Here is a 22514-nt window from a genome sequence, read left to right as displayed (position 1 = left end):
ATCATGTGGGTTCACGGGTATTGCCCTTCGCACCGATTTCCTCAGTTCAGCGAACTGATCCCAATTCGAAGTCTTCTTCTTCAACTTGTTCCAAGATACCACGAAACACTGTTCTTCCTTTGCCTTGCTCTTCAACCTCTACAGCTTCGCCTTCCATTGATGCCACCAGCAATGGCTCTGAAGAACTCAACCACAGTGATAATGAGAATCGCAAGAGTGCCACTGCGCAGAAGTTCACATATAGCAGAGCCTCCCCTTCAATCAGATGGCCCCACCTGAAGCTCTCAGAGATGTACCCATCTACACAGACGCATGTGGAAGACAGGGAAGTTTCTTCATCCGTTGAGAATGCAGGGTTTTTTGAGGCCAAAGAGGAAACCCAGGAGGACCTCGATAATGTTTCCCCCAGTGATGTGAACGATGAATCACAGGAAACGTTGGGGAGGCGTAGCAAGACGAGGGTAAAGAAAATGAATAAATTGGCGCTGATAAGAGCAAAAGATTGGAGGGAGAGAGTACAGTATTTGACAGATAGGATTCTAGCTTTAAAGTCCGAGGATTTCGTAGCGGATGTGTTGGACGATCGGAAGGTTCAGATGGACGCCAACTGATTTTTGCTTTGTGGTGAAATGGGTTGGGCAAAAGAGCTGGCAACGTGCACTTGAAGTCTATGAATGGTTGAATTTGCGGCATTGGTACTCGCCGAATGCGAGGATGCTTGCGACAATCTTGTCGGTGCTGGGGAAAGCTAATCAAGAAGCGTTAGCTGTGGAAATATTCACGCGGGCGGAGTTAGACATGGAAAATACAGTCCAAGTATATAATGCAATGATGGGTGTCTATGCACGGAACGGTCGATTCAAGAAGGTACAAGAGCTGCTCGATTTAATGGGTGAACGAGGATGCGAACCAGACCTGGTGAGTTTCAATACTTTGATTAACGCCAGGATGAAGTCTGGCGCTATGGTGCCTGATTTAGCTCTTCAACTTTTAGATGAAGTTAGGAGATCAGGTATTAGACCAGACATAATTACTTATAATACCCTTATAAGTGCTTGCTCAAGAGAGTCGAATTTGGAGGAAGCAATCAAGATTTTTAATGACATGGAGAAAAACAAGTGTCAACCTGACCTGTGGACATACAATGCTATGATTTCAGTATACGGTAGGTGTGGCCATTCTGGGAAAGCTGAGCATCTCTTTAAAGAACTGGAATCTAAAGGATTTTTCCCTGATGCAGTAACGTATAATTCCTTATTGTATGCTTATTCAAGAGAAGGAAATGCAGAGAAGGTTAGGGATTTTTGTGAAGAAATGGTGAAAATTGGGTTGGGTAAGGATGAGATGACATACAATACTATCATAAACATGTATGGAAAGCAAGGCCAGTGTGACCAGGCACTACAGCTTTACAGAGACATGAAATTATCTGGGCAAAATCCAGATGCTGTTACGTATACTGTTTTAATTGATTCACTTGGAAAGGCAAATAAAATTGTGGAAGCTGCAAATGTGATGTCTGAAATGTTGGATGCAGGAGTGAAGCCCACTTTGCATACTTATAGTGCTTTGATATGTGCTTATGCCAAGGCTGGAAAGAGAGTGGAGGCCGAGGAGACATTTAAATGCATGGTTAAGTCAGGGATCAAAGCTGACCGTTTAGCCTATTCAGTTATGTTGGATATCTTTATGAGGTTCAATGAGGTTAAAAAGGCAATGATGTTGTATAAGGAAATGGTTCGTGAAGGCTTCACACCAGATAATACCCTTTATGAGACCATGTTACGAGTTCTTGTGAGGGAAAACAAGTGGGAAGTTGTTGATGACATTGTAAGTGATCTTGAAGAACGAAGTGGTATGAATCCACAAGTTCTTTGTTCTGTTCTTATAAAAGGAGAATGCTTCGATCATGCTGCTAAAAAATTGAAAGTTGCCATCTGCAAGGGCTATGAATTGGATCATGAGACTCTATTATCAATTATGAGTAAATACAGTTCTTCCGCTAGATATTCAGAAGCATGTGAACTGCTCGAGTTCCTGAAAGAGCGTGCTCCAGACTCGAGTCAACTGCTAACTGAGGCACTTATCATTATACTTTGCAAGGCTCAAAAGTTAGATGCTGCTTTGGAGGAATATAGAAATAATGGGGCTCTTGGTTCGTTCAGGAGAGGTTATACTATGTACGAGTCTCTTATTCTGGAATGCAAGCAGAATGACCTCTTTGAGGTGGCTTCTCAGATTTTTGCTGACATGAGATTCCATGGCCTAGAGCCGTCTATCTGTCTGTATCAGTGCATGGTGTTTGTCTACTGTAGAATGCAAATCCCAGAGACAGCCCACCACTTGCTGTATTATGCAGAAAAAAAGGGTATCGTACTTGATAATGTGTCTGTTTATATTGATATCATTGAGACGTATGGAAAGTTAAAGCTATGGCAAAAGGCAGAAAGTTTAGTGGGAAGTTTGAAGCAAAGATGTTCAACAGTGGATAGAAAAATCTGGAATGCCTTGATACATGCTTATGCCTTAAGTGGTTGTTATGAACGAGCTAGAGCTATTTTCAATACAATGATGAGAGATGGTCCTACCCCAACTGTGGATTCCATAAATGGACTATTACAAGCTTTGATTGTCGATGGGAGGCTGGATGAACTTTATTTGGTTATTCAAGAACTGCAAGATATGGGGTTTAGGATAAGCAAGAGTTCCATACTGTTGATCCTTGAAGCATTTGCTCTGGCAGGAAACTTATTTGAGGTGCAGAAGGTATACCATGGAATGAAAGCTGCAGGTTATTTTCCTACCATGCATCTTTACAGAATCATGATGAGATTGTTGTGTAAAGCTAAACGTGTTAGGGATGTAGAAGCCATGTTAAGTGAGATGGAAGAAGCTGGATTTAAGCCTGATCTTCAAATTTGGAACTCTATACTTCAATTGTATTCTGGAATTGATGATTTCAAAAAGATGGCTATTGTTTACCGGAAGATCCAAGATTCTGGTCTACAACCAGATGAGGAAACTTACAATACCTTAATTATAATGTACTGCAGAGATCGTAGACCAGAGGAAGGTTCGACATTGATGCATAAGATGAGAGGATTGGGTATGGAACCTAAGCTGGACACATACAAAAGCTTGATTGCAGCATTTGGCAAGCAACAGTTACTAGAACCAGCAGAGGAACTTTTTGAAGAGCTTAGATCAAATGGTTATAGACTAGACCGCTCTTTCTACCATTTAATGATGAAAATATATAGAAATTCTGGGGATCACATGAAAGCCGAAAATCTATTAGGCGTGATGAAGGAAGCAGGCATAGAGCCCACAGTTGCTACCATGCACTTGCTTATGGTTTCTTATGGCAGCTCTGGGCAGCCTCATGAAGCCGAAAAAGTCCTGGAAAACTTGAGAACTACTGGGTTAGTTTCAGATACTCTGCCTTATAGCTCTGTTATTGATGCATATCTCAAACATGGAGACTTTAAAGCTGCGACTGAAAAGCTCACGGAGATGAAGGAAGTGGGTTTGGAACCAGACCACAGAATATGGACATGCTTCATCAGAGCTGCAAGCTTGTCTCAAGAATCAGACGGGGCCATTAATCTTTTAAGTGTACTCCAGGCTGCCGGGTTTGATCTTCCAATCAGGTATTCATTAGTTCTCTGTGGTGATTGGAAGCTTCACCTGTTATATACATACATATATGCGTACATGTGTAATTATATATAAATGTCCATTAAAGTGTGTTACTTGATCTGTAGGCTTCTGAGAGAAAAATGCGAGTCAATAGTTTTAGAAGTGGACCAGTATTTGGAGAAAATACAACCTTTGGAAGACAATGCAGCCTTTAATTTTGTCAATGCTTTGGTGGATCTCTTGTGGGCATTTGAACTTCGGGCTACTGCATCATGGGTTTTCCAGCTGGCAATCAAAAGAAGCATCTATCGCCATGATATCTTTAGGTTGGTGTGAACCAAAAAAAAAAAAGTTGTGCTATGCCTCTATTGAAGTTAGAAACTGCTGAGACATATTTTTTGAGTGACTGGATAAATTGAAAACAACCAAAAGAAAACAACAGTGAGACTAAAAAGGTGGCCTAACTAGTCAGCGAAACAAATGGTGATTTATGGTCTTAGAAGAGCAATTTTCAGTGTTAGACACGATTTATCTCACCAATTTTTAGAGTTTCCCTTTAAATTGCTTGATACATGTATCTGTTAACTGTAGAGTTGCTGAGAAGGATTGGGGTGCAGATTTTCGAAAATTATCTGCTGGCTCAGCTCTTGTTGGTCTTACTTTATGGCTTGATCACATGCAGGCAAGTTCCTTTTCCTACTGAAGCCTGTCGTGTGACACACACAGACTAATTCAATCCGTGCATTCAAAGTATGCGCTATTAAGTTTTAAGGCATATGCATGACCGTAAGAAGTCACCCGTCTGGTATTCTGACAATGTTTAAGCATAAGAGGAAAATGTTTTAGATGTCAATGAATTAAATGATTCCACACTAATTGATTCCTACCTAGTTCTCTCTCTGATTCTTGACAAACAAAACCCTGCACTTTCTGATCAAAGGCATAATTTTATGTTTATTATTTCTTTTTTTCCAGGTTTTTGCGTATTCATCAACCAAGCATTTGGTGGAGAGAAAAATTATGCAATTATAATAGTCTCAATTTGATCATTCTTCATTGAGAATTGAGATTTTATGTGAGATGATTATAGATCTTCATTATTTCACCCACCCAAGAAAAAAAGTTGTTAATGAGAACAAAAATCTTTGAAGGGCTGCGTGTGTCTGAGGCTGGTCTGCTGTCGTTTTATATCCAAACTTCAAAGACTACCCAAACTCTATTATAGTTGGACACCCGCTCGTGATTGCTGATATGCCACATACTTATTTTTCTATATTCTTTTCATTCAGTTTGGTCTTATTATGAAAGCTTGTGCGCTGACGTGGTTGGCTAGATTTACCATTAATTACATCTTGGATTTTTGTTATGGCAGGATGCTTCGTTGCAGGGTTGTCCAGAGTCGCCAAAATCAGTTGTGCTTATAACAGGAACGGCTGAATATAACATGGTTTCCCTCAATAATACATTGAAGGCATGCCTTTGGGAAATGGGGTCGCCTTTTCTTCCATGTAAGACGCGCACTGGGGTCCTTGTAGCGAAGGCTCACTCCCTCAGAATGTGGTTAAAAGATTCCCCATTTTGCTTGGATCTGGAGTTAAAAGATGCCTCAAACATCCCAGAATTAAATTCTATGCAGCTTGTTGAAGGATGCTTCATAAGACGTGGCCTTGTTCCAGCTTTCAAGGAGATCAAAGAGAGATTGGGAATAGTGAGCCCCAAGAAATTTTCTAGATTGGCTTTATTACCTGATGATAAGAGAACTAAAGCCATTGAAGCTGATTTAGAGGGAAGGAAAGAGAAGTTGGAAAAAAGAAAGAAAATTGTTGACCCAAAAAGGCTTAGGAAGATCAAGCAACTAAGGAAAAGGAAGTATATCAAGGAAGCTGAGTTGTCCAAGAAAGGTGCGTTAGGCATACAAAAGACTTTCACGGCTGTTGGTTCAAAGTAAAGCAAGAGGCCAAACCCAAACAATATAAACTCACAACTGTACAGCTTCATTAACTTCTACTGTAAATAGATATTGTCTTATGATCAAAGATTTTTAGATCTCTAATTTCTACAATTTAACGAAATCGTTATTGCATGTTGTGATCCTTGGACGGACCTCAAGACTAGGCGACTAAATTGTATGGATACCTCAATGCTCATGATGATGTAATTTTACTGAAAATCCACTTCCACGTGTATTCGGACAATTTAACATCGAAACTTCAGCAAAAAAAATTGATTCAACTCAATTGCAAAACAACAAGCGAAGTATTGACACGCAAACAACAGAAATCAAGAAGGAACCGAAGAGCAATTGCAGAAGTGCAAAATTAAACAAAACATGCAACTATGTAGAATCAAAGGCTCGGCCCACAAATTTATCACTTTTGTTCAAAACTGAGGAAAACTCCCAGAATGTTATTTAGTTTCACACAAGGGTATACAATCTAGTGACCCGGGGGGGGGGGGGGAGGCAAGCTGAAGGAATTTCAGGTCTATAAAACAATAGCTCTGTTCCAACAATGCGTGAGAGTTACTAGTATGAAAGCTAATAATTAAGCTTGCGCTGTGCGGTTCTGGACAGAAAAGTGAAAATCCAGCAATTTGAACCAGATTCAAAGCACCATTGAGAGTCAACAGCAAGGTGCCGTGCGGCAATGCCACCTGCCATGTTTGGATGAGGTCTTAGGTTTGAATTTAGCATTGACATGCTTGTGAGAGTTTAAATTATACTACCTTTGGTCCTTAATATAAGATCTTGTTTGACTTTTATTTTTGTCCTAGATATAAAACCCTAATCCACTTTGTCTTTCATATTTATCTATTCCTCCGGTCCTAATTATAAGACCCAATTGACTTATTTGAGGAGATTAAGGAAGTAAGTTAAGTTGGTTATTTATAATAAATAAGTGTTGTTATTCCTAAAATATCCTTGCTAATTAAGTATATTGGTTAAAACTATCATTATTAGAAGGATTATCTTGGAAAAAAATGTATAAATATAAGAGAGAAAATAAATTGGGTCTTATAATTAGGACCAAATAAAAAGTCAAATTGGGTCTTATAATAAGGACCGGAGGAGTATTTTTTTTCAAAATAATTCTTGTAATAATAGTAGTTCTAACCAATAAATTTGATTAGCAAGGATATTTTAGGAAAAACATCTATTTATTACAAATAACTAACTTAACTGGTTTTCTTAATCTACTCAAATTAGTTAACAAGCTCTTATATTAAAAACCAGAAGTAGTATAAAATAAATAAAAAAGAAACACCGTCGAGCACAATGCACCACAGCAAAAGGGATTTAAAGGCGAATTCAGAAGGTGGCAGTTTGAATTCAGAAGGTAAGGACTCAGCAAAGGAAACAAAGAAAAGAAACACATGGTAAGTGACCAAAATTGTCAAAACAGAAAAGCTTCAAAAGCAAAGCGATCTCAGAATCAATTAACTGCAGCAGAAAAATTCAGTGAATGCATTCATTCAAAATTCTGGTTCACAAATCTGTCGCTTTGTGTTCAAAAACTAAGAATTACCAGGAATTGGCTTTCAAGATTTTCTGTACAACTCGGCAAAAATTCAGTGCAACTCAGTGGTCAACACATGCAGCAGAGGAACTGAAGCGCACAACCAAATAAAGACTACAGCAAAAATTCAGCATAACAGCACTTGCAGCTCTCAGGAGTCTAAAAGCCTTCAGTCAGGGAAATCAAGGAAATCGATAAAGTATGACTGCGAGACCCAAGACATCTAAATAAAATTATAGAATTAACTAAGGAACGGACAAAATTGATTTCAACCTTGAAAAATTAAATTATCTACATTTATAGAAAAGGTGCCACAATAGAAACTATTTATTGACGGACTCACATGCGATCTTTACATTCATCATCTCTTTTTGGGCCTCTCTCCATCTTTCTAAAGTGCATTATATACATTTAATTTTCTTTTCTTTTTTCGGAATGTCAAAAATACATTCTGAAATTTTTCTGGCATAGTCCAGTACAGACACCAATCAAAGGCTACTAGTTTTCTAATCTGTCAGTCCAGGTCACTTTAGAAGGCTATGTTCAATTGGATGTAACTTCAATCTCAGTCACCAATAATCACGGCAAGAGCATATCCCATCCTTCATATGATGAAACCTGTTCGCATCTCTGACAATTATTTCTCTTCCCGTTACAAGTGAAATATGCTTGATTGCAGAATGACAGTCCCCACAAACCCGAAGGTTTTTGAATACCCTAATAGGCTTTGGTTTGGGGATACCAATAAGAGCAAAAGCTACTGCAATTTTCTCACTATGTTGAAACAAATATTGTTCCTTCTGCTCATCCTCCACATCATGAAGGACAAAATCTGTATCAGGGACATAGCCAACCTTTTTAATTTTCAAAGCCAAGTTATTAAGTTCATTATAGATCTTCTCAGCTTCAGGGTGTGAAGTATCCCCTACATGGAATTTGTGCACCTCGTTTTCCACCTCAACCCAACTGCAACCTGCTTCTTTTGTTAAATTTTTCTGCTTCATGTTCTTTCTAATTTCTGCAACATCTTCCCATCGTCCTTCTGATGCATACAGGTTTGATAGTAGCACATAGGCAGCAGGATCATGAGGTTGCTGCTCAAGGATCATTTTTGCAGCATGCTCCCCAAGCTCAGTGTTACCATGAACCTGACAAGATCCAAGGAATGTACGCCATACTAGAGCATCAGCCTTGAAAGGCATTGAGTTAATAAAATCAATAGCTTCTGAAAGTGACCCAGATCGGCCCAGCAAATCAACCATGCAAGCATAATGTTCCATTCTTGGGACAACACTGTGGATTTCATACATGGAATTGAAGTGCCTCCATCCCTCATTGATCAAACCTGCATGACTGCATGCTGATAAAACTGCAATGTAGGTGACCTCATTAGGCATTACCCTAGCTTCAAGCATCTCATAAAACATTTCTAATGCTTTTGAAGCAAATCCATGCTTTGCACAACCAGTTATAATGGAAGTCCAAGATATGACATTGCGATTTCCCATGTCAGCAAAAACTTGTAAAGCAGCTTCTATGTTTCCACACCTAGAGTACATAGAGATTAAAGAATTATTGATGCAGAGGTCTGACCCAAATCCCAACTTGAGAACTCGAGCATGAATTTGTTCTCCTTTACCTATTGCACCAATACTAGCAGCTCCACTCAAGAGGCTAGAAAATGTAAAGGAATTAGCCCCTACACCAGTTTGTTCGATTTCATGAAAAAATTCAAAGGCTTCTTCGGAATTGAAATTTTTAGCATAGGCATCTACAAGTGTGTTATAAGAAATCAAATTCTTCTCAAAGAGAATATCAAAGGATTTGCGAGCACATTCCATTCTTCCAGACCTAGCATACATGCTAACAAGAGAATTTCCTACACAATTTACTGAGGAAAGACCAAGTTTAACCGTTTGGGCATGAAGCTGCTCACCAAAGTGTAAATCAGGAAGATTTGCACAAGCCTTCAGAACAATAGAAAATGTAAAATGATTTGGTGCCACATGACCCTGAATCATGTCATGAAACAAATTTATGGCTTCCTGATCTTGGCCATTACCTTGAACATATCCTGTGATAAGTGCAGTCCAAGACATAACATTATGGTTTGGCATGTGATCAAATACTTTCCTAGAATGTTCCACTGATCCATCAGCCGAACATTTTGCATACATGTCGACCAAACTACAACCCACGCACACATCTGAAGCCATTCCCGACCTTACAACCCAAGAATGTAATTGCCGCCCAAGTGATAACGATCCCAACTCCGCACAAGCTGATACAACACCGGTTAGAGTAAACCTATCTGGTTTATACCCAGTTAGTAACGTTCTGAAAAAATAATCAGTGGCATCTCCAGGGCAGCCCAGCTGTGCAAATCGTGTGATCATCAAGGTCCAAGTAACTACATTTCTCTCCCGCATTTTCTCAAACACCAAACGGGCAGAATCAATATCACTGCTGCCCTTCGCAAACATATCAATTAATGCACAACCAACATACACATCGGAATCGAAATACCCACTCTTTAATAGAAAACCAAATATTGCATGCCCGATGGAAACATACAGAGCATTAGAACACGCTCTGATAACTGCCGTAAAGCAATACTCATTAGGGAAAAGCCCATGTTCAAGCATGTCAAGAAAAGTGACAAGGGCATCATATTCCATGTTATTAATGGCAAAGCACGAAATCATTGCACTCCAAGAGACCAAGTCCCTCCTATTATCACCCATACTCTGGAATACAGAAAGCGCAGTTTCCCACTGGCCGCATTTGGAGTAGAGGCTGATGAGTGAATTGAGAAGAACCGAGTCCATCTCGAGTCCAGACTCGATCAACTTGCGATGAATGAGCTTCCCAAGCTCAAAATTACGAGACCTGATGCATGCTTTGAGGAGAATGGAGGAGTCGAGGAGGCGGAGGCGTGTGTCATGGTGGCGATGGGTGAGGTTGAGGGTGGAAATGGCTTTGTGGAGTTGTGGGACACTGAAACTGCGAGAGAGAGTAAGACGCTCAAAGTTGGAGTCTTTGGGGAATGAAGAAGGAGAAGAGGGAAGGGATAGGCTCAGAGTCCTCATAGTCCTTTACAGGAAACCACAGCAACTGAAAGCGAAGACGATAAAGCTTGGCATCAGAGAAAAAAGTCACGCCCCTGAGAAAGTCTGTGTTGGGGATCAGTCAATAAGACCAATCAGCCGCGCTGGCCGGAAAGGATTTATCCAGTAAAGCAGTGCAGATTAAGAGAGTTTATATACATATATATGTGTGTGTGTGTGGGGGTATAAAGGACCATATAAAAATATTTTTTCATGTGGGCCTTTTGTGGGGTGATTTTATCCTCAAAGTATTGATTTTTTTAGAAATAATTTTAACCTCGTTGTTAACTCTTCAACTGTTAAGTAATGCGCATCAAACATTCTGAGGTAGTGTTTCAGCAATTTTAAAGGTATTAGAGCTTGGACATACCTATTTTTTAAGATGCTGAATAAATTACAATAAATTTTAGGACGTTAAACATATCTACAAAAATACTTCTGGTTGCCAAATGAGTCTTCATCCTATATGTATTGCATCGTCACCTCATTATATGGTTTTTGAAAACTATTTTGTCTTAAATATAAGATAAATACGTGGTAATTAAATTATTTTTTTAATCTTACCCTTCCTTAATTATAATAAGTTGCCATATTTTTAATTCCTAAACAATACTTGGAGTCGTTTACTTTAGCGACAAGTAAAATTAGAAAGATACACATTATTTTTATAGTTTAAGAATATTAGCTACCCCTCTTTTAATAAATTATAATTTTTTTTTTTATAAGTTCCTGAGGTAAACGCTAGGCAATAACACCGACTAGACATTTCATTTAAAATAAAAATAAAGTTGTTGGGATATATTGGGCGCCCAAAGATGAGATTACGCGTCAACTCCAGTACTGTTATTTGTTTTCACAGATAATTTGGCCTCTCCTGTAGTTTCTCCCTTTTCCTTTGGTTTGCCCACTTCCTCAGATCCAGTATGTTTCAGCATCTTCTCACCCCCAACAAAACTATCTGGCTGGTTGAATTAGCTTTTTAAAGTGATTTTACGATATACAAGAGAGGTGCTGACCTGAAATTCAAATTCACAAAAGAGATCCGTCAAAGCATTCACCAAATTTAGAGCTCCATTGTCTTCCAGAGGTTCTAGTTTCTCTTAATGTCGGCCCACCTCTGAAATTATTCGGATTTTTCTCCCAGAAGCTTATGAACAAGCATGCTTTAGTTATCATCCATTATAAGCTCGCACCTCTGATAAAGCATATCCATATTCGCTGATCTAGTTCCAAGACTATTTCCTTCATCTTCCTGAACCTTTTGTCTCCAAACTTATTTATGTTTGAGACGTGCATCTGTAACAGAGGCTTAGGGTAGAGAGCATTCAGGATGTTAGAGATTCCATAAGAAGCCATAAGCAAGTGCATGGTGGCAATTATGGGCTCAAATACCCGCTTATTTCACCAGGACAAATAGATTTCCAGCTTTCCAATGATTCCCCGAATTTCTCAAAACTCTCATCATTATGCCGAAGAAACAACAGTTAAGGTCATAATTATTTGATCTAGACTCCTCAAAAAGTTCCTCAGCTAGTTCATTGTTGCTTGCTGAATATTGTAATGAAGAATGTGTCCAGCTTAAGTTCCAAAACAAGCCTCTCACTTATTTCATGCACCAGTGCCACACCTTAGTCTAGTCAATGATCTCTGCAGTACATAATCAACGTTTCATATTTCTCCCCACCTCGTTTTTGGATCAGCAAAGCATCTTAGATTTTCTGGTAAACAGCTCTCTTGTCCTCTAACTATTCTGCCAAAATTCTTTGCAGGAGAATAAGCTGCAGCTTTCATTCCATGACATACCTTCCGCAGCACAAATACGTTTCCTGCTTAAGCAAATGCTTCAAACATCAAAAGCATGGAACTTCCCCGCGTCTTGTACCCCATATCTTGCAGCTCCTGGATAACAACATAAAGTTCATTCAGCTAGACAAATGGAAAGAAAAAGGAATAATCACTGTTAGTGATTTTGAAAGCAAAAGGTAAAAACCACAGTTGTTACATATTTCAGGAGAAATCATAGTTAAGATATACCCAAACCTCAGGCTAGGACACTTAAAAGTATCAATTTACATTAGCTCAATAACCATTTCTAGAAATTCTAAAAATCACAAGTCAATCATGACTATGTTAATCATGTACATGGCAAATAAGAAACCGGGCAGTTAAAAAAAGTAGTGTACTAGATATGGGGCATTACGTTAATATGTCACCAATAGTCATTACACGAGCATCGGGCATCTTTAAAGTGGTGGAAGCGGTTTGAGTCTCTCACAATAATCTCCTTTCGATATGCATCTGATACTAATTTCATGAAGTTATGGCAATCTACACAAATACGAATGTTCTTGATAATTTTTATGACATTACCACCATAAGGCAAACCGCCTTCATTCATTATGGCAAATACCAATGCCATCTTCTCACTATGATGGAACAATTGCTCCTCTTTGTTCTCCTCTTCTGTGTCGTACAAGGCAACGCTTGTCTCTGGCACATAACCCTTTTCCTTTAACTGTCTAATCAATATTTCAAGCCTGTTGAGTATGAGCTCCCTCTGTGGATGGCGTTGACCTCCTGAGGCAAACTCATGAACCTTCTTTCCAATCTCAATCCAGCTTAATCCAGGTTCTTTTCTCACCCTAGAGCCTCTCATTTCTTTCCTAATCAAGCTAGCTTCATTAAAACTACCAGCGGAAGAATATATGTTTGACATTTGCACATAGCCCAATGAATTTTTAGGCTCTAACTCCATAAGTTTATCAACTGCTAATTTGGCCAAGTGGGCCTCACCATGCTTTCTGCAAGATCCAAGTAATGCACTCCAGATTACAGAATCAGGTTTCATTGGCATCTTGTGTATCAAATCATTAGCCTCAACCATTCGCCCAGCCCGTCCAAAAAGGTCAACCATGCAGGCATAGTGATCTAGCTGAGGAGCATGTCCATAATTTTGAGGCATAGCGTTAAATATTTTCACTCCTTCTTCAACAAGCCCAGCATGGCTGCAAGCTGAGAGGAGAGCAACAAAAGTTGCAGAATCTGGATTGACATTCATCTGCTGAAACAGCTGCAGTGCTTCTCTAGCTTTTCCATGTAAGGAATAAGATTTGAGCATTGAATTCCAGGAAACCAAATCGTGGCAATCCATCTCATCAAATACTTGTTCAGAGAATACTAAGGAGCCACACCTTGCATAAGCATGGATCAACGCGTTTGCAATTACAGTGTCTTCTTGAAAACCCTTTTTAATTACTTGCGAGTGAACCGCCAAGGCATGCTGCTCAGTAACAAAGACTGCACAAGCCTTTAAGACAATTGAGAATGCATGCCAATCCAGTACAAAGTCATTCCGATGCATTTGGCAGAAGAGAAAAAGGGCATGCTCAGGATCTTGTTCTGCAAACACTGTGATAATAGCAGTCCATAAGACAATATCTTGATAAGAACTTGTTTCAGAGAAGAGCCTATAACAGTCAGAATTGCACCCGCCAAGATCTGCATAGGATTTGAGCAATGTAGTTCTCACTTCAACTTGTGAAATAAACCCACTTTTGATAGAGAGACAATGCAATTGGAAACACCTCCAGAGATGTCTGCCAATATCATCAGTATTACTGCATTCAGACAAGGAAGAAAGGACACTAAGTAGGGTGGCACGGTCAAACCCAATGCCATGCTGATACATTTGTGTAAACAGGCAAATGGCCTGGTCGCCAAGTCCACGAGATTGAAATCCTGCAATCATTGAATTCCAAGAAATAAGATTTCGGAACTCCATTGACTTAAAAATGGTCCAGCCCTCATCTGTTTTATCATCAAAAACTCCACCGTATCCAGAACACTTGCAATACATGGTAATAAGAGAATTCGCAACATATACATTGGCATCCAAACAAATTTTCAATGCAACTGCATGTACCTGCCTGCCACAATTGATGCCATGCTCCTCACAAGCACTAAGCAAACTTGCAAAAGCAAATTCATTAGGGCGGCAGTGCTCCATAAGGCTGGAGAAGAGAGTGAAACATTCTCTCACACGGCCAGATTGAGCGTATCCCGAAATGAGGGCAGTCCAAGAGACAATATTTCTTTGGGACATTTGATCAAACAGGTAGTGGGCATCAGCCATCTGGCCACACTTGCAGTACATATTCATAATATGATTGGTAACAAAGAGGTCATATTTGATTGAGGGGTCTCTCTCAAGTAAGTAATGATGCAGACCCGTGCCTCCAGGGAGATACTTATGGCGTGCACAGGCATGAAACAAAGTGGCACAGGTTTGACGAGACAAAGACGAGCCAATGGGTATGTTGCAGGTGTAAAAAAGTGAGAGAGCTTCATGAAGGTTACCCTGTATGGAAAGAGAATGTATTTGTTCAAAAATATTTTTGGCTTTGGGTTGTGCATTGGAAGTAGAAAGATGGATCACGTGACAATTTCTGGGGGAGATGCGACACACAAGCTTGATCAAATGCAGCATCAATGCAGTGAAGTCGCTCGAGCCAGCTTAACAGCAAGGTGCACATTCCACAAAAAGTGACAATTTCTTATGCACCATTGGGTAGATGATGGTCAGTGGGGAATGTGACCTCACTGAGGAGTATATCCATACCATTTCCTCGCAAAAGCTAGTTGGATGGAGACTATGGTCCGTTTGCAGTGACACAAAAAAATAACTTATTTTTAATTTGATTTTTGAAAAAATTACATTAAATAAAAATTAGATTGAGTAATGTGATTTATATTTGGATTAACTTTTTATAAATAAATTAGTTTGTAAAAGCGGATTATTATTAAAAAAATAATCATTTACACTATAATAAATAAAAGGTAAAATAGTACATTTATATTAAAAATTTAATGAGATGACTTATAAATAAGATAAAAAAAATTCTTTTTCTAGCTTATAAATAAGACCGTAGGAGTACTTGAAATCAGAAGTATATTTGTAACCTCTTTATTATTTTCAATTAATTTTAACTAATTTTTTATTATTTATAAATTAATTGTTTGAAGATTATAATGAAAATTAGATAGAATGATAAATTCATTAAAGGGAAAATTAGAGAGAAGGACCGGAAAAAAGTTATATTTCTTATAAAAGATCTTAAAAATTATAATTATTTAGAAGGACCATAAATAAAAATATAAATATGTAAATACCAAATTGTTCCTAATTAAATCACCTCTATTTCCACTAACCATATCTTAAATATTTGACAGTTACCATTAATATCTATACTATTTTTATTTATCGGAAACAAAACGCACTCAAAATTTTTAACCAAAAATAAAGTTTTCTTCAGCCACTATGATGAGGGCAAAATTTTCTTTTCCATTTTTTTCTCAACCCCATTCGTCCTATTGAATATATTATAATAAAAAAATTATATATTTAATTATTTTAAAAATTAGATTAAGTAATTTTTATCTGTAAATGAGTGAAAATGTTGATAAAAATATATAGACATACAAAGATATATAAAATTTGCAAAATAATTAATAATAATTATTTTTATTATTTTAATCAAAATCAAAATCAAAATTATTTTTTATAACATATTTCAACATGCATAAATTTTTATGAAAAATTTAAATTAATTTAATATAATTTTTTTTGAAACACTGCTTCTAATTTAATATTATAGAAAAAAATAAAATTAGGTTCGTATATAAAATTTGGGTTTTTGTAAAAAGAAATCAGAACCCAAACTATTAACTTTTAGTGATCAAATTTAAGTGGACATTATTGTATATAACTATATTGTACAATTTTTATAATGTATAGCTTGAATAAAAAAGTAATAAAAATCGATGATAATAGAGTGCTTCCCTATTTTTTTGGCTACTAATTATCAAGTAATTGAGATGTGGTTAGAGGGAGCATAAGGAAGTTTATTAGGGCTAGTTTAGTATTAGTATATTTATATTTTATTTTTTGGTCTTTCTAAGTAATTAGGATTTTAAAGATCCTCCATAATAAATATTATACTCCTTAGGTCCTCTATTCTAATTTTCCCTTCATTAAATGTGAAACTCAACTCTTTTTTAACTGCTCTCTCCACCGTTTAACATTACTCACCAACTCTAATTTTCTCTCTCTCCATGATTGAAAAGTCATAAGTAGCAAATTTTTACTTATGACTTATACTGGCTTTTGATGGAAAAGCATGATCTCTCTATCGCCAATACAAACAATCAAATTTCATCAATCGCACGGTTTGTTATTAGCATAGTACGATTACCCATTAAAACGCTCTTACAAATAGGCCCTATGTTTGGTTGTAGGTATAAATATAAGATGTGGATCCAATTTGTTTTTTAAATTTATAATTTTTTTTAAAATATTTCTATTGATTATACATAATAATAGGTTTCCATCTAAGAGTATGATGATTAAAAAGATAATTTTGAAAAATCAACTCATATTTGTTAACTTAATTAATTTCTTTAATTCATTGAGATTAGCTAAGTAATTCTTATATTGAGATGGAGGGCTATTATACATTACTATATACTACCTCCAATCATTTATATAAAAATTAGTTTGACTTTTAATTTGATTTTAAATATAAAACCCCAATCAGCATAGTTGTTTTTTTTCAAAATATTTATTGTAATAGTTGCATGCGTTAAATATTCTATCAAATGGTAATTCTGGCTAATATATATGATTAGTAAGGGTATTTTAAGAAAGATAATACCTATTTATTACAAATAACTAACTTAACAAACTTTCTTAATCTAATCAAATTAATCAACTAGCTCTTATATTAAATATCAAGAGTAGTAAGATATTTTTTGTTAAGTGCATAAATTAGATATAATCTTCTCGTCCTTAATGTATGATCTAATTAAGGTAAAACCTATTATGGGAAAATAACATAAAAATGACATATAAACTTGGAAATCCCCAAATTATCACTTGAATAAGGCAAATCCCATTTTCATCACTTCAGACGAAATTAGGATTTCCAAGTTAAATAGAATGACCAAACTGCCCTTATCAATTACGAAACGTGAAAACCACATTCACTTGCATCAGATGAAGTCTGGTAGGGAGGAAAAAATAGAGAACATGCACAATGCTAGATTGAAGGTAAGGAGAAGGTACTGGTTCGAAAGTGTAAATGTTTTTTCGAAATCATATGACTTTTTTCATTCTCTTAGTGTCAATATGGTGTTCTATTTTTTCATTTTAATGGTTTTGGGTTCTGGGTAATCAAAGATTCAGACGGAGCTGAAGTGCGGCATTACGAAATTTGAAGATTCTTCAACTTGGGCGTTGGTTCTTCTGTTTTTTAGGTGTGTAAACGTTTAGAAATTTAAACATTTGGCTTAGTTAGTGCTGGACAGGGTTTGGGTTCTGGGTAAGTTTGAAAAATTTTGAAGAAGCTCAGTGATGACTCTGCAGATGGAAAGTCTAAATATGAACAGTAATAATTCGTTAACTGTGTGGTTAATAGTGAAAGTGTAATTGTAAAACGCTATAGCAAAGTTGTTAATGCAGAAAGTGATTATATTGGGTTGATTTTGAAAATTGATGAAATAACTTTGTTAGAGAACTGATATTGTGAAGAATTTTTTTTCTTTATTGTAGGCTAGAATGTGAGAGTAAAAATTATAAAAGAAGAGATAAGACTTAAAGATCTAAGGTCAATGATATTAGAATAGTTTGAAATTGATGTAATGGTTGTGGCATGAAAGCTTGTCATTGATTGTATATTATGTAAATACTGTCAGTGAGGCTCTGGCTTGTGGAAAATGCCATTACTAAACATGTTATTTGCTTTAAATGTGTTATTAATTACTATAGAAGTTGCAATGCAAAAGCGCCCTACTTATTCACTATAAAAGTTTTGTTAATGTTCATTATGATCTCTATTAACAACTGTCATATGCTGGTTAACAAGTTCATTATCTCTATTAACAACTTCCGTATCACCTTTAACAACAGGAATTTAAGGAAATACAAAAATGGTTATTTTTACAACTTCAGTGATACTGTTAATAACTTTACTATAACTATTAATAACTCCTATATAGCTATTAACCACCTCATATCAGAACTTGTTAGAACTAGGAGAGATAGCATGAATGGGGAATTTCACAACTCTTGTATAGCGTTTAACAAGTTCATTATTAATGTTTTGTTAATGTTCTGTTAATGTTCACTATAAAAGTTTTGTTAATGTTTATTATCTCTATTAACAATTGTCATATATTGGTTAACAAATTCATTATCTCTATTAACAACTTCAATATCACCTTAACAACAGGAATTTAAGGAAATGCAAAAATGGTCATTTTTACAATTTCATTGACATTGTTAACAATTTCACTATAACTATTAATAACTCCTATGTAGCCATTAACCACCTCATATCAGAGCTTGTTAGAACTGGGAGAGATAAGTTGTATAATCATAAATGGAAAATTTTACAACTGTCGTATAGAGATAAACAAGTTCAGTATCTTTATTAACAATTTCAGTATCGCTTTAAAAATAGTAATTCGAGGAAATGTAAAAATGGCTAATTTTACAACTTCAGTATAACTATTAACAACTCATGTATAGTCATTAACCATTTCATATCAGAGCTTGTTAGAACTGGGAGAGATAGGTTGTATAATCATGGATGGGGAATTTCACAACTCTCGTATAGCGGCTGACAAGTTCATTATCTCTGTTAACAACTTCAATATTGCCTTTAACAAGAGGAATTCGAGAAAATGCAAAAATAGCTAATTTTACAACTTCAATATAACTATTAACAACTTATGTATAGCCACTAACCACTTCATATAAGAACTTGTTAGAATTGGGAGAGATAGATTGTATAATCATAAATAGGGAATTTTACAATTATCGTATAATAGTTAATAAATTCATTATCTCTATGAACAACTTCAGTATCACCTTTAACAATAGAAATTCGAGGAAATGCAAAAATAGCTAATTTTATAACTTCAATATAACTATTAACAACTCATGTATAGCCATTAACCACTTCATATCAGAGCTTGTTAGAACTGGGAGAGATAGGTTGTATAATCATGAATGGAGAATTTTACAATTATCATATAGCAGTTAACAAGTTTATTATCTTTATTAACAACTTTAGTATTGTCTTTAACAACAGGAATTTGAGGAAATGCAAAAATGGCTAATTTAACAACTTCAGTGATGCTGTTAACAACTTCAGTATAGTCATTAACCACTTCATATCAGAGCTTGTTAGAACTAGGAGAGATGGGTTGTATAACCATGAATGGGAAATTTTACAACTTTCGTATAGCGGTTAATAAGTTCATTATTTCTATTAACAACTTTAGTATCGCCTTTAATAATAGGAATTGGAGGAAATGCAAAAATAGGTAATTTTATAACTTCAGTATAATTATTAACAACTCATATATAGCCATTGCCCACTTCATGTCAGGGCTTGTTAGAACTAGGAGAGATAGGTTGTATAATCATGAATGGAAAATTTTACAACTTTCGTATAGTGATTAACAAGTTCATTATATCTATTAACAACTTTAGTATCATCTTTAATAATAAGAATTCGAGAAAATGCAAAAATAGCTAATTTTACAACTTCAGTATAACTATTAACAACTCATGTATAGTCATTAACCACTTCATATCAGAGCTTGTTAGAACTGGGAGAGATAGGTTGTATAATCATGAATGGGGAATTTCACAACTCTCGTATAGCGGTTGACAAGTTCATTATCTTTGTTAACAACTTCAGTATCACCTTTAACAACAGGAATTCGAGGAAATGCAAAAATGACCAATTTTACAAATTCAGCGACGCTGTTAACAACTTTAATATAATTATTAACAACTCATTTATAGTCATTAATCACCTCATATCAGAACTTGTTAAAATTGGGAGAGATAGGTTATATAATCATGAATGGAAAATTTTATAACTTTCGTATAGCGGTTAACAAGTTTATTATCTCTGTTAACAATTTCAGTATTTCCCTTAACAACTAGAATTCAAGAAAATGCAAAAATGGCCAATTTTACAACTTCATTGACACTATTAACAACTTCAATATAACTATTAACAACTCTTGTAAACTCATTACAAAAGTTGAAAATTTTCCAATTTGAAAGTTGCGCTTGGAAAAGTTGCTATTAATGCTGTCATTCAAGTTGTTAATAACATTACCATACTTGTTAATTTCATTATAAAAGTTGAAAAAAATCTCGTGAGATCAAAAATGTTGTCTGATGTTATTGTATCAATATAAAAGACACATTCAATTAATTTTTTTAAATAATGAACATTAACAAAACTTTATATGAATAAGTAGGGCACTTTTGCATTGCAACTTTTGCGGTAATTAGCAATACATTTAAAGTATATAACAAGTTCAGTAATGACATTTTCCACAAACTAGAGCTTCACTAATAGTATTTACAGAATATACAATTAATGGCAAGCTTTCATGACACAACCATTACATCAATTTCAAACTATTCTAATATCATTGACTTCAGATTTTGAAGTCTTATCTCCTCTTTTATTATTTTCACTCTCACATTTTAATCATTATATTTAACTTCCCCTTTAATATTTTTAAAAAGTTCCTTTGAGGATGTTAACCCAATATTACATGTCTTTTTGCATTCTAGCCTGTAACAATGAAGAAGAAAAATTCATCACAATGTCAGTTCTTTAACAAAGATATTTTATCAATTTTCGAAATCAACCCAACATAGTCACTTTCTACATTAACAATTTCGTTATAGCATTTTACAACTACACTTTTGCTATTAACCACACAGTTCATGAATTATTACTGTTCATATTCAGACATTCCATCAGCAAAATCATCATCGAACTTCTTCAAAATTTTCCAAACTTGTCAAAACCCAAACCCTGTCCAACACTAAGTCATATGTTCACATTTCTAACTGTTCTCACACCTAAGAAAAGGAAGAACCTACACCCAATTTGAAGAATCTTCGACTTCCGTAATGCCGCACTTCAGCTCCATTTGAATCTTTGATTATCCAAAACCCAAAATCACCAAAATGAAAAGAAAAAAAATAGGACACCACGGTGATATTAGGAGGATGAAAAGAGTAATATGATTTCAAAAAAAATACTTACACTTTCAAACCAGCACTTTCTCCTCACCTTGATTTAGCATTGCACATGTTCTCTGTTTTTTCCTTCCTACCAGACTTCATCTGATACAAGTGAATGTGGTGCCCACATTTTGTAATCGTTAAGTGCAATTTGGTCATTCCATTTAACTTGAAAAGCCCAATTTGATATGAAGTGATGAAAATGAGATTTACTTTATTCAAGTGATGATTTGAGAATTTTCAAGTTTATATGTTATTTTCCCACCTATTATTTTGAATGTTAATCAATTTTTTTCAAATTAATCCTATTGATATTCTTCTAACAACAATCAAATAGGACAGGAAGGACGGGGATTAAAGAAGATACTTAGGATATTTTAGAAAAAAAATCATATTAACTAATTTAACTACTCCTACGGTCCTATTATAAGACCCCATTTGACTTTTTATTTGGTCCTAATTATAAGACCCCAATCCATTTGTCTCTTATATTATGCATTTTTTTCCAAGATAATCCTTCTAATAATGATAGTTTTAGCCAATATACTTAATTAGCAAGGATATTTTAGGAATGACAACACTTATTTATATAAATAACCAACTTAACTTACTTCCTAATCTCCTCAAATAAGTCAATTGGGTCTTATAATTAGGACCGGAGGAGTAATATATTTAATTCACCTAAATTAGTTAATTGCACGACTATAATATTTGAAAAACCGAAAAGAAGTTTAGTGGGCGCAATCTGTATTTTCTGTAATCGTAAATCCGTCGTGTCGCCGGCAGCCCTCCCTGTCTCCATTGGCTGATCGTGTTCGACGGCAGTTCACGCTGGGCTCTTCTCTCTCACAGACCGCCATCCCCACAAATCCGTGAATCTGCTGCTCTCCCTGCTATTGCACGGGCGTTGGGTCTGTTGTTGTGAGGAATGTGATGACGTTTATGTGAAGCCGTGAACAGTGCTGGGTATCTGCCCAATTCTTCTTTACTTGTGTCGTGGCTATTTTTCTTTCTTTGGATTTGTTGTTTCTGAATGTTAATTCTGGATGTGATGATTTTTTTGAAATGGAATTGTTGCTTTCTCAATTCGCATTTTTGAAACTGGAATTGTTGCCTCAATAACGAAGAGAATAA

At 35.8% G+C, this 22514-nt stretch overlaps 2 protein-coding genes and 1 pseudogene across 3 annotated transcripts; 1 reads left to right on the top strand and 2 right to left on the bottom strand.

Moving 5' to 3' along the window:
- The first annotated feature begins 17 nt into the window (after nt 1-17).
- Nucleotides 18-5692, top strand: LOC114760586 (pentatricopeptide repeat-containing protein At3g18110, chloroplastic-like; annotated as a pseudogene).
- Nucleotides 5693-7420: 1728 nt separating this feature from the next.
- LOC114760584 (pentatricopeptide repeat-containing protein At3g49170, chloroplastic-like) lies at nt 7421-10333 on the bottom strand. The gene has a single exon (XM_028949844.1). The coding sequence runs from the start codon at nt 10241-10243 to the stop codon at nt 7724-7726; it is 2520 nt and encodes an 839-aa protein (XP_028805677.1). The 5' UTR covers nt 10244-10333; the 3' UTR covers nt 7421-7723.
- A 990-nt stretch (nt 10334-11323) lies between these two features.
- LOC114760585 (pentatricopeptide repeat-containing protein At1g71420-like) lies at nt 11324-14816 on the bottom strand. 2 transcript variants are annotated; one of them, XM_028949845.1, is made up of 2 exons: nt 12462-14816; nt 11324-12160 (listed from the first exon to the last, which is right to left on the bottom strand). In XM_028949845.1, the coding sequence occupies exon 1, from the start codon at nt 14745-14747 to the stop codon at nt 12471-12473; it is 2277 nt and encodes a 758-aa protein (XP_028805678.1). In that variant the 5' UTR covers nt 14748-14816; the 3' UTR covers nt 11324-12160; nt 12462-12470. The 2 variants fall into 2 exon arrangements, with proteins under 2 accessions (XP_028805678.1, XP_028805679.1); XM_028949846.1 differs by having other exon boundaries at nt 12632-14816.
- Nucleotides 14817-22514: the final 7698 nt, after the last annotated feature.

Source organism: Neltuma alba, unplaced genomic scaffold (assembly GCF_004799145.2).
Source record: "Neltuma alba isolate B1F8T4 unplaced genomic scaffold, ASM479914v2 tig00011003_pilon, whole genome shotgun sequence".
NCBI lineage: Eukaryota > Viridiplantae > Streptophyta > Magnoliopsida > Fabales > Fabaceae > Neltuma > Neltuma alba.
The sequence above is the reverse complement of the archived record's forward strand: the minus strand, read 5'-3'. Positions and strand labels throughout refer to the sequence as shown.